General features: G+C 44.6%; 1 protein-coding gene across 1 annotated transcript; it reads right to left on the reverse strand.

The window, feature by feature from the left end:
* Positions 1–236: 236 nt before the first annotated feature.
* On the reverse strand, positions 237–12,992 carry PGK1 (phosphoglycerate kinase 1). The gene is made up of 11 exons (XM_009900389.2): positions 12,832–12,992; positions 10,159–10,209; positions 8,963–9,118; positions 8,704–8,848; positions 6,765–6,868; positions 5,970–6,089; positions 4,265–4,379; positions 3,801–3,980; positions 2,704–2,881; positions 2,330–2,428; positions 237–711 (listed from the first exon to the last, which is right to left on the reverse strand). The coding sequence occupies exons 1-11, from the start codon at positions 12,894–12,896 to the stop codon at positions 671–673; spliced, it is 1,254 nt and encodes a 417-aa protein (XP_009898691.2). The 5' UTR covers positions 12,897–12,992; the 3' UTR covers positions 237–670.
* Between the last annotated feature and the right edge of the window lie 298 nt (positions 12,993–13,290).

Below are 13,290 nucleotides of genomic sequence, written 5' to 3' on the forward strand. Positions count from 1 at the left end.
CTTTAGTACTTGGTGGCATGGAAGTTCTAACATAACAGCACATCTGTAATTTCCTTCCTTACCAACAAAGTTCAGTAACAGCTGGGCACTTACAGATCCACAAAAGCAAAAGGACATTTACAAATATTCTAATTAGAGCAAAAAGGGAAAATACCACCAACCTCTGATGCTGGGAAGAAAATATTTTAATACAGACAGTTCTAAAAATCTGAAAGAAGGACCACATACAAACTGAGAGCACTTTAAATATGTTTATTCAGCAGCTATTACAATCAGCCTCCAAAAAACTGGAGTCCCCTCTTGTTTCTGAACCGTGTCAAGTGATGAAAATGCCTACTCAAGAACATTGAAGCTAAACAGTGCACTCCTTTCTGAGAAACAGACATCTCTAACGGGGATTAATCTCTTTGAAAAGGCAAAATATAAATATATACACTCTAAATTCACAACAACAGTTTAAACACACTATGTTAATTCAAGTGGGAGAACAGTGGACAAACCCACATCATGTAAACTGCAGTCGTAAAATATCTCTGCTGTCTTCTCCTCAAAGCCTGCCTGGTTCCGGTTTACATTTTGTGATCTGCCTGTTGCAGAGCTGGAATACAGAAGCGCTGAAGTGTTGAATCTCAGGGGCTGTGCACGGGACTGGGTAGTGGGACCATACTCTCTACACGTTGCTCAAGGCATCCACACCAGGAAGAACCTTACCTGTTATAATGCAGTTAAAAAACAGCAATAAAGTTAACACCTCTCTGCCCTCTAAAACCTAAGCTTTACATTTGCAATCACAACATTTAAACATACCCCAAAAAAAGAAAATACCAGAAATTTTAAGTTAAAAATGGCAAAGCTTGGCTCTACAAATACTCCTCTGTGGCTCTTCAGGCACATAGGCATTTAGTGTGGAAGAGTTTGACCCTTCAGAGCTGCAGTGAGAATCCAGAACACATCTGCAGTCGTGTCAGCAGACATACTTAATGCAGTCATTAATTCCCAGTTAACGATGGTAAATACCTATCCAAGTCTCTGTTGAGGTCAGACTCAAACACCTAAGATCTTTTTCCATTAAGCTGGATGGAAACAGATTTTATTGGATCTCAGGAGGTGCTGCGTTTTCCCCTCAACCCCTAGTGTGATGTAAATAGAATTTTGACATGTGTGATGGAAATTTTAAGAAATAATTAAGAAAAAGAAACAAAGCTGCCTACAGGTCTCATCTTCTACCGAGTCTAAATCAGACAGTTTTAGGTATTGACACACCTCATTCCAGCTGGTGGAAGCAAGCAGTATGCTCGTCTCTGAGTATGAGAGCTCAGGTTGAGATGCAATGTCTATAGCATTTGTAGCTTTTTGTCTGACTTCAATAATGAGGGGAGACCATTCTGGGTTTGCTTTTCTTTCAGCAAATCTCCCTTTTCTAATGCTCAAGCTGTGTGGCAATACTGAATTTTAATACTGTTCACAACTCACTAGTGCTGGGCTTTGGGATAGTTTTTTGTCTTTATATTTCTTCAAAACTTCAGAAGCTTTTCTAATTAGCCAGACTTCCGTTACATTTAAAAGATCACACACACACACACACACATTTTGGGCCAAAACTTAGACAAGTTTGTTCTTTTGAATAAATTGGTTGCACAGTATTTCCTCCAAGCCATCTGCATTCTTTCCCTTTACCACCACTCCCCAGGCAACAGAAACAAAAGCTCTGTCTTCCATCTAACTGCTGGAAACTCACAGCTGCAACGCAGGGTACTGCAATTCCTCTTCATCAGAGGAGCTGACAGCATTAGATAATTTACACATATTGGGAAACAGCTAATTACCAGAGGAAATGAAAACTCAATGTAACTCATTAGAAGAATCCTGTTAAATTCTCCCCATTTGGAGCTCCAAGTGCCCTTGTACAGGTTTGTAAGTGATCACTAGAGGGCTCCCAAAAACCGGGGTGCTGGAAAGGAGACTTCTGGCAAAAATTCCAGGTATTCTGATGAGATTTCCCTAACAGAAACAGGACATTTTCAGCAGTGGTTAGCAAGTCTCAGGGGATCAGCTACGAAAAAAGCAGCCTGCTCTCAAGGCCATTTTGATTTCTACACCAGTATTTCTGCTTTGTGGAAGTGCATTCTCTGCTGTTTACAAGAATATTCCCACTTTCTCACCTCTGTTCCTCTAGGACCACAACAGAAGAGCAAGCAAAGAGGAGCTCACAGCTAGTGGTGGAGCAGAAAAGATACTCATTCTTTTGTGTTTTCATGAATAGCAACACAATGCAGAGCACCCAGAACTACCTGATTTGATCAAACAGTTAAGATAAAAGAGCAGTTACCCTCTAGCAGTTCCAAGCTGGCACCACCTCCTGTGCTGACATGGCTAACTTTATCCTCAGTGTTCCACTTGGCACAGCAAGTAGCTGTATCTCCACCACCTGTGGTACAAACAGAATCAATGAGATGCACAAGAAATTCAGGTTTTGATCAGCTTCAGGGCCATAGCTGTAGGCTGCTCCTGCTCCCAAATACACAGCATTAGCACATCCTGCTGCTTTTAAAGCCCTGGGTCCAAGCTGAAGGACAGGTGAAAACATGAGGACAGAATAACAGTCTGAGAAGTATTTTTATCATGGTACTGGCATGCAGAAGCTTTCTTGCTGCATTCAGAAAGATGAGAACAAACATCTACTAAAAACAAACACCTACTTACCAATAATAGTGATGCTGCCCTTTCCAGTGACTTCTACCACTTTGTCCATCAGGGCTTTGGTTCCTTTGGCAAACTTGTCCCACTCAAAGACACCAACTGGACCATTCCACACAATTTGCTTGGCCCTTCCCACAACTTCAACAAACTTCTTCACACTTTCAGGACCACAGTCCAAGCCCTAGAACCAGTAAGGAAAGCCACAGATGTACTTAATGCTGTCACCCATCTGAAATCACCAATGGCTAGGTGGGATCCTTAGAAGCTTCCCTTTCACCCCTGGACACAAAGAGAATTTCTCTGCACTGAATACTGAAGAACAAAAAGATTTGCCAGCAGCAGCTGCTGCAGTAGGCTGGAGTCTGGTGTGGTATTTATCTTCCCAATGCAAAAAAGTAATTTTTCACTTTTCCTATGGGGAAAGGCTAAGAGAGGTAGTGTTGGTGGAGAAGGCTCCAGGGAGACCTTACAGCCTCTTTCAGTACTTAAAGAGGGAAAGATGAGAACGGACTTTTGAGCAGGGCCTGTTGTGACAGGACAAGGGGTGATAGGTTTAAACTAGAAGGGGGAAAGAGAAACATTTTTGCACTGCAGGTGGTGAGACCCTGACCCAGTTTTCCCAGAGAGGCAGTAGAAGTCCTATCCCTGGAACCATTCCAGGCTGTTTGGGGCTTTGAGCAACCATTTCTAATTGAAGATGTCACTGATGACTGCAAGGGGGGTTGGACTAGATGACCTTTAAAGGTCCCTTCCAACTCAAACCATTCTGATTCTATGATTTTCACATCAATGTCAGATGCCTGAAGCCTTAGTTAGAAACTTTTGGCAAAGCTACTTAAACTCTAGTCAAATAAGAGGGATTTCTACTGCATTTAGATCTGAGAGCTTTCGAGTTTTGCTCTTTTAATCCAAATCTTATGAAAGCTACTTTAGACTTAAAAATTCGGGACAACACATTAAACCAATACACTCTACAGTGCTTGACTGCCTTGAGAAACATTTGCAATGGATCACAAATGCTTTCTACTCCTTTGAGACACATCCTTTCTACCCCACTGCTGCCTCCTACTTCTTTCAGTGCCTTGCCTACTAAAACCTACCATCCATCCAGCAGGAATGCCTGAAGCCACTGTGGCTTCTCCAGTCTGTGCATTCTCATCAAATTTGTCTGCAGTGATGAAGTCAACAGGCAGAGTAATCTTCACACCATTCTTCTCTGCCTTGGCCATCAGGTCTTTCACAATTTTTGATCCCTCTTCATCAAACAGAGAGTTGCCAATCTATTTGAGAGAAGTAAGACAAGTGTTTAGTTACCAGTCATTACAGAAGAGACTAGCAGTGGTCAGGCCAAGCTGTTCAGACAGCAATTCTGGAAGACTCTTTCTCAAAGCACCTAGCTGGACATGGGCAGTAGTCCGATTTTTGCAATGCAATTGTCCAGTAACTTCTCAGTGCTCCCTACTCCTGCAGAGTACAGATAGCCAGTTCTCAGTACCAGAATACACAAGAGACATTCTGACCATATTCTTTACTAGAAGCAGATAAAACATGGCTCTTTTCATACCTCCATGTTGTTGATCACTTTGAGGAAGGTGAATGCCATTCCACCACCAATGATCATCTCATTGACCTTATCCAACATGTTACTGATCAGCTGGATCTTATCCTGAACTTTGGCTCTGGTGAGAGAGAGAGAAGGAAAAGAATTAATAATGTACCCACTGCCCAAAACTCCTCAGACAGAACTTACTCTCTAGTAATCTTTAGCTAAGACAGCATGAATCAGAGTGGTGGAGATCATCTAGTCCAACCTCCAACATGCTAAAGCAAGGTCACTCACAGCAGGTTGCCCAGGATCACAATGTCCAGTCAAGCTTGGAATCTCTCTAGAGAAGGATACTCTACAACTTCTCTGGGCAGTGCTCTGGCACCCTGACAGCAAAGAATTTTTTTCCTCATGTTCAGAAAGAACTTCCTGGGATCCAGTTTTGCCCATTGTCCCTTGTCACTGGCCACCACTGAAAACAGTCTTGCCCCATCCTCTTGACCCCCACTCTTTAGATATAGTTAAGCATTGAGAAAATCACCTCTCAGTCTGCTCTTCTCCAGGCCGTGTGGTGCTTTCAAACAACTACCAGGTATTTTCTCTCTGAGACACTCTCAGAGCTCCTCCTTTCACTCCCCAAGATGCAGTCAGCATTCATCAGCCCTTGGCCACACAATGAGTTTAGTACCAAGCTCCTAGCTGGGACATGCTGGTCACTTATACACCTCTCAGAGAAGGTGATTTTGTTCTCACTGGATTTACAATACTTACAGACTTTACTAACAGGCCTGATGTTTTAATGCTTTGGCCATCCTAGCTGCTGCTCTAACTTCAACATCTCATGAGGTAACCAATAAACTTCCCCTTGGTAATACACTTGCAGCTTCCATCAAAGGTAGCAAGAGGTGTCTAGCACTTATTGGTGGCTCACCTGCAGCTGTAAACCTTGAAAGGTACTAACAAAAAGAAAAAAGCAGTGTACAGTACAAGCAGGGTCATGGAAGAAACTTAAAACTATGTAAGAACTAAATATTACTTGTTAAAAACATCATAGGTGAAAAGAGCAGGATGTAGCCACATATTTCTATGAAGAATGTGGGAAACTTATGGTGTTACCCTTTGTGTTAATTAGCAAAGTATTTTGATTCACCTGGTGAACTGAAATATAGTGTCACAGAACCACAAAACTGGCTACACATAGCGAGAACCAGCAGCAATGGGAAAATATTTCTACACACAAGCAGTCACTTGGTTTTGTACCTCCAAGTTTCTCTGCACACCAGCTGCATGGAAGAGTGGAGGCCTGTCCAGCTACAGTAGGTGACCGTTGCATGACAGGTCAATTTGCACAGTGCTGAGCCTGCAGGATGCTTGTACTCTGAACTCTGGAGGAAAGGTCACCAACAATGTCTCAGGGCCATCGTGTCTATCTAACAGCTCTTCTGCTTCAGTTGTACAACAAAGTGCTCTGGGCTATCTCAGTTCTGGGAATGTAGAAGGCCAGGAGATAAGATGAGCAGACACTGATAGTATCATCACAGGAGTGTAGTCAGTTACCTCTTCTCAAATTCATAGCTCTGAGATCTTAAGACCTACCTACAAATCTCAGCTGTAGGTACAGTTAAAAAGGAGCCAAAGTTGTTTGAACCAAGCCAAAATAGCTTTTCATCTGTTACAGGGGAGTTAAAGGGAAATACAGAGTTGATATGTTCTTGAGTCTTACCCTCCAAGAATTGCTAAGAAGGGTCTCTCTGGACTCTCTAGGGCCTTAGCAAAATAATCCAGTTCTTTCTTCATTAAGAAGCCAGCAGCCTTCTGGGGCAGGTTAACACCTACCATGGAGCTGCAGAACAAAAGTTAAAAGAGTGAGGAAAGGAACATAATGCCAATCCTTTAGTCAGCTGCAGCCATGAGAATAGCTACCACCTGCTTGGAAACACAAAGGAGGATTCCATTATCCTGGTTTGGTAAGATGGCTGCACATTTTCCAATAGTTTTTGCACACATACTGGTATGCAAGAAATTCATAGTGTTAGTGATTCAAAATGCTGAGGGACTTATCAATAAGCACAGCAAAAGCAGACATGTCTTCCTCCAACAGCCATGGATTATGAAATCAAGCTCAGAGAGAACCAGTTGAGCTTGCAAGTACATGTACCTAAAAACACTCCATGAGAATAATCAATATGGAGCTATTAATCTTTTGGAAAAGAGATCTGCTGCAATTGCAGGATAATTTATACAACTCCTAAGCAAGTAATTTTTTTATCTTCAAAGTCTAAAATGTCAATACAAATCTTAAGCCCTTTGGCTGCCTCCTGTTCCCAGAGGACAGCTTGAAAGTGCAGATAGTAGTGACAACTGCCTCCACTGAACCTACTACTTGAGAACAAACACAGCAGAATGATAATGGGATCAGCCCATAAGGCAGTTAAAAGCCCTTGCAAGCACACCGTGAGTGTTTCTGTGGCACACATCATTCTGCAGTTCTGCCTGTGAAAGGAAAGCAGGTACACACCTGTGAGCACGGTGGGCAGTTCCAAAAGCATCATTTACATACACATCACCCAGTTTAGAAAGAGAGGCTCTGAAAGCCTCCACTTTTGCCGCATCAGCCTTGATCTGAAACAAGAAAGAAAAACAAGTTTGTGCTATTCAGGCACACAGAGCTGAAACCAAAGTCAAAGTCAGCAATTAGACTGTAAATCCAAAGCAAAGTCATCTGGAAAGACTCTATAGTCCATCCTGTGGCTCACTGCACTTTATCAGCTCTTTCCCAGTCTCACAGGAGCAACATAAAGGTTTAAATGGTATAAACTCCATGTTAGAATCCTGAGATTGCTATGACAGGCCTGAGGACTGTTCCCACTTCAAGCTTCTAATACATCAAAAGAGCAGGAATTAACTGCAGGCACTACCAACCTTTCAGTTACCCTCCAACAGACTCCAGTTTTGTGCAGTGAATACAGGTACCTCAGAAAGGGTGTGTAGAGACACATCAATGCTGGGAGGAGACTAAACATACTCAGGCTCAGTTACCAAACAAGGAAAATGTGGTCTCCAAGAGCCATGGGTAAAAAGATGAGTTCCTAAAAGACTACATTTAGTGACCATGTTGAGGATTAACTTAGAAACAACCTGCATGCTACAACGAGCCACAGTGAAAACAGCCAACACTGAGAAGCTGGAGATAAGCTTAGCATGTAATGGGCAAGAACAGATGCATTTATCTTAAAAAGACTTTTTCCTCTACCTTCCAAGCATCTTACCATACCCTCATGGGCCAGTTCATGAACTTCAGTTTTCTTCCCCATTATGAAAAAGACAGCAGAGCTCACTGACAGTGACTGTTCAGACCTAGTTTATAGCCACTTGCTGTAAACAGCCCAGAATGGAACTCAAGTGACCACCTCTCCAAGTACCAGTTTCCAAGCACCAGTCAGCAATCTGCATTACCATTTCCACGGCACTGACTTTCACCTCTGAGGACAAGAAGCAGGTCAGCCAACAGCAGCTCCTTTCCTGTTATGCTGAGCTGCAGCAAATGTTTCCACATGCCCAGCTAAAGAATCTGGGAATCACAGAAATGAAAAAAAAAAACCACAACAAAAAACACCCAAGGGACTGTTTCCCAAAGATTAAATTCCTGCCACACTCCTCTCCCTGACACCACCTTGGCTTTGTGGCACAGTTCTAGCAGTAAATAATTCCACACATGTTCACTTTCTCAATGCCATCTGTAAAGGCTTGTGTAGTTCTCTGGGGTACTTTTTAAAGTTACTCTGTCAGCCCATGAAGGGCACCACACCATATCAGCATTCTACTCCACGGCCTGGATCCAAAAGGAGCCAAGGCCTGCATAAAGTCAGCGGGGTCACCACTGCTAAGAAAAGCAGCTGTCTGAAGCAAGCATTCTTCCTGACCTTCAAGAAAATGTCAGAGGTCTAAGGCAGCTTGGTTCTAGATGACCACTCATAAGAGCAAACAGGTTTATAAAAGGGTTTGATAATCCCTCTGCTGCAGAGCATTTAAACACTAGCCAGATAATCACGGAAGAAGCATCATTCTTAGAGCCCCAGGGCAATAAACTGATTCCAACAGACCTTGTTTTCTGTTTTTGACATACCAAAATAATGTCTAATAAGCAGCAGCCAATTTTGTGCACAGCCCTGTTTTGCTTCTTTTTCCTTCTTTTACACTCATCTGTAGCCTTTCACTTCAGATGTTTCACTGTGGAAATCCAATGCATTTGACCCAATGCATGACTCAGTTTGACTCAAAGTGTTACTTTTGCACAGCATGGTACAAATGGTTGGACACACCGAACTGAGCCACTCTTAACATCCTTCCAAGAGCAAATTCACAAACTGCACAGGCTGCTGGCTCTGTGTGCATCTGCAGCAAATAAGGGCTAAGACCAGTGCAGAAACGCACAAAGGCTCAGCTTGACATTTCACCTTGTTGCCTGAAGCATCCTTCCCTTTCCCTTCTTCTTCTACATGGAATCGGAGGTTCTCTAGCAGGATGATGGAGCCAGGTGCAGGATTGGCACAGGCCTTCTCCACCTCGGGACCAACACAATCTTTCAGGAATAAGACCTCCCTGCAAACACAAGGTATATGCTGTCATCCCATCAGTGACTCTTCTTTTCAGGAAGGAAAGCATTCAAGAGCACTGACAGTGCCTGATGCACAGTGCCCTGCTCTTCTACTTTACCTGCCCATGAGTGCTTTAAGCTCCACAGCTACTGGGGCCAAAGAGAACTTTTCAGGCATGGGAACACCATCCGGGCGACCCAAGTGACTCATCAAAACTACCGACTTGGCTCCATGATCCAAGCAGTGCTTGATGGTTGGAACAGCTGCCTTGATTCTATAAGGGCAGAGAAGAACAGATTAAAAATTAATTCAAGCAGAGTTTAGCAGGCAAGGAGACTTAATGACCACTTGCACAAGAGCCCTGGAAGTTATCCCTCAAAACCAACAAAATACATGGAGCACAAGAGCTGGGCAAAACAATTACTTAAGAAGTTCATACTACCTCTGGTGATTCACATAGTTCAGCCTACCTCTCACCAAAAAATAGCAGGGCATCACCACCAGTCCAGGGATGGATGGGCTTCTTAGCAACATACCCTTGCTAGAAAAAGGATGTAGAAGCCTAACCACACCCCACAGACCACAGCTTTCCCTGTAGAGCTAACCCAACCCACTCTTCTAGGTATTGTGACAATCCTGAAGCAGAGTCTGGAAAGCAGTAACAGTCCCATGCAACATAAAAGACATAAGGAAAAATTGAGTTTGTAATCTAAATCCTATTGAATGCTTGTATTAAGAAGTGACAGGACACACTTGAACTTTACTGGGCTTCATAGTTTAGTCTGTGATCCTGAAGCAATACAGAAATGGCAGGAATGCTGAGCAGTTAGTGTATTGTGGTGAAAAAAACTGGCATCTGCCTGTTAAGTGACAGATAAGGCATCTGAGATCCTGTTTCTACACCTCGTGTCTGTTTGCTGCACCAAAACAATCACTCTAACATAAGGCAACAAAGTTAACACAACCCCGGGGGTAACCAGGAAGCAGAAAGGCTTCTGGATACTACCAAAAAATCCACGAAATGATTCACACACAGCCAAAGGGATGCAGTTGTGAAATGCTTGTAATATTTCAATCATATTTTAAAAATGAAGTTTAGTATCTGTACAATTAAGAGACTTTTCTATGTACTTTCCACAGCAGTTAGTGTACCTTGCTAATTGCTGCAGGGAGTTTAATTCACAATTGTCGGACCTTGTCTCAAAGAAGGTATGAGCAATGACAACTTCATCAGAGACTGGAACCAGGACTGGGCTAAAATCAGAATGATAATGGACTCTGGGGCTTTCATCTGGGATGGACATGATGGCTTACCTTTGATTGTTGGTTATTTTGTGATCCTTCATTGGAACATTGAAGTCAACCCTAAAAAAAGAACCAAACACAAGTAAACACAAATATCCTTTACAAAGAGTGAGGGAACCTGCCAGTGAAGGTGCTGTGTAGGAAAGAAAATTACAATTAGAGTAAGACTGTCAGCTCTGCCATGTATGCAAGGTCATTTTGAAATCAGTCTGTAACTACCTATTTCTGCCTCTAATGACAGAACACAAATGGAAAACACCTGATAGAATGGCTCAGTGAACCTGTGCCACCAATACATCCTGATGCTCAATGACACAGTGGTAGTGATGCTGAAGTAGAAAAATAAAACTGAGACTGAACAAGCTCCCCACAACCTTTTCATCTTAAACAGCATGTTTTCAGATTATCAGCTAGGAGCTCCTAGGGGAAAGGAAGGAAATAATGAAAAGTGACATTGTGTTCTCTAATGAGGCCTGTAAAATACTTAGCTGGAGCACTATGGCCAGCAGGAAGGCTACTTCAAATTTCTGTTCTCTACAACTTAGTGCTGTGGCTTTATCACACTTCCACTGAAGACCTGACCCGAGGTAGCTCTCCTGTGATGAAGGGATGGAATGGAGGAGTTCCACCAGCCATTTCTGACTAGCATACCTTGTGCCCACGTGCTGAGTAGCAGCAGCAGGAGGAAGCTGTGTTGCATAACAGCAGAGGCAGGAATTACTCACAGAATGGGGAAGGGAACAGCTAATCGACTGTAATAGCGTATCAGAAGGACGAAAGTGAAACAGGGTGTTACAGTTTATTAAAGATAGAGAAGGATGGAAGCTAAAGAGTAACACCACTCAGGAAGCAGCAGATTGCTCAGCACGAGAAACGCGAAGACAAAAGCTGCCAGTAAAACAGGAGTAGCCGAGCAGAAAGAAATTGAACTGTCAGCCCCACACTGCAGCGGACTAATTCTAGAAAGGGGAAAGAAAAGGCCATTATCGACCCATTAGTCTTAAAGGAGAGAACAGAAGAATGGTTGGCTTTACAGAGCACAAAAGACCTAGGTCCGCCTTCCTCCCCACCGCAGACCACTGAAATCTGAGCTCCCCCTGAATCCTCTCTCCTCCCCATTCCCAGCTTCGCCTGTAGCTTTGGCATAAGGGCAGGGAGATAAGCAAGTTATGAGCACGCCAAAATTGTGACAAATATGAGAAGATAGAGAGGTATAGATTTTAGCAGTACTGAGAGCACATGGTGACTCTTTTCACAGCCAACGAGATGCAGGCGGCAAACGCAAAGACTGGCAATTCATCTGCTGCTTCACTCAGTTTTAGTAGCCCATCACAGATTAACGTGCATTAACTATGAGTAACCCATCCTCTGCCAACGCAAGGCTGTTCTCAGAAAGGGAAAAAACAGTCAGAAAAAAAAAAAGTAAAAATCAAAAGAATCAGTTGTTACAGAGATAAACAGCTCTTTTGTTGTACTGGATTTAAGAAGCACATGCAAATTCTGAGCCAGCTTCTTCGGTCCTCATTACAAGGCTAGTTTCTGGTAGTCAAATTTCTAGCGAACTACTTCAAAATTAGGTAACAGAGAGATGAGATAAAAAGAATGAGTTATCTGACACAGACTACAAGGAAGAAAAGTTATGATGTTAGTATACCTGCTGACTCACTGAGCAAGGTACAGACACATAGTAGTGACATTATGGTGACCTTGGACAAAGGTCACCATAATAATAAGAGTATTTTGGATGTATCACAATGTACCTCGGTGCCATTATCTCCCAATATTTAGCAGCAATTCCAACAGAAGGCTTTTTCAGCAGGCTTTGATGTTTTATAAATATGCTATAAATCCCTGTTTCAGGGGTTTACACCAGGACATGCTGAATACCCGCAATTTGATTCTTTTTACAAAGCGCAGAATTATATTAAGGGAGGTGTCCAGAGCCATATTTTCACTTTTTATTCCAATGCTTTTGGGTTTGCTGGAAGGAAGAAGAGAACTGGGGAGTAAGTCTCGTTTTTAATGAAAATACGTCAGAATGGCTTTTTCCCCTCCAGCAGCCTGTGGACGAGGCACGTGTAAGCTCAGTAATGTGCCAAGGCAGAGTCTTGCGGCTTCAGCTCGCCGGTACATGATGCCTGCCTCCCTCCCTACCAGAGTGCACCTCGGGCAGCGCTGGACACCGTCCACGTCGGCTTTGCCAGGGCTGAGGAGGCCTGGATTTACACTCCTCCCCATCAATCAATCACATCCTACTCACAAGGGACAGAGACCTTTTTTTGATGGGTAATTAAGGATGCACGAGGCCTTTACAATACCCGGCGTACGAGAGAAAAAAACGAAACCAAAACCCCACAGAAATTAAAGTGCCGGGCTCAGACAAGAAGCTGCCGAGGACAGAGATGACTCGCTGCTGCCTGGGGAAAGCTGCACGGAAACCCGCCCGCCCCCGGACGGCACGCCGAGCCTCGCCGCACGTCCTCGGCCTGCTCGGACCCAGCCCGGAGGGCGGGCGGCGCTCCCCGCCTCCTCCAGCTCCGGGAGGCTCCCACGGCTGCCGGTCCTCCTCGCAGGGCCCGGCCGATACCGAGTGGCAACCCTGGCACAAGGGCACCAGGTGAGGCAGCAGGACCAGGCCATTCCTCCCGGCAGGAACGCGTGCGTTGGGCCCCAGTTCCTCACCTCATGACGACCCGCTTGCCCTTCACGTCCACCTTATCGAGGGTGAGCTTGTTGGAGAGAGACATGTTTGCTCCTGACCAGATCCGATCCTACCTGCTGCTCTCTTCTATACCGCACTCCCGTGCCACTACCCGTGCTCTGCCGCAGCGACTGCTAGCGCCACGGGCACCCAGCGCTCCCCGCCCCTGCCCGTTAGCGATTGGGTCGCACTGCCCGCCGCGCGGCGCTACTGGCCGAGCTACTTGCCCGTCGGCGGAGTGCCCACCCCCACGGAAGGGCGGGCTGCGGCGGGAGGCAGGTCACGTCCCACACGCAGCCTCGCGGCCCGGCCTAGCCTGGCCTGGTCGCCTACCGGGGGGCTGCCTCAGCGGCGCTGCTGTGGTGCTTGGGGACGTACGCGCCTGCTCCATGGCGGCTTCCTTAACAGGGGTCCTGGGAGGCAGTCAAGATTCCAACCAC

The sequence above is a fragment of the Dryobates pubescens genome, chromosome 18 (genome assembly GCF_014839835.1).
Source record: "Dryobates pubescens isolate bDryPub1 chromosome 18, bDryPub1.pri, whole genome shotgun sequence".
Lineage (NCBI taxonomy): Eukaryota > Metazoa > Chordata > Aves > Piciformes > Picidae > Dryobates > Dryobates pubescens.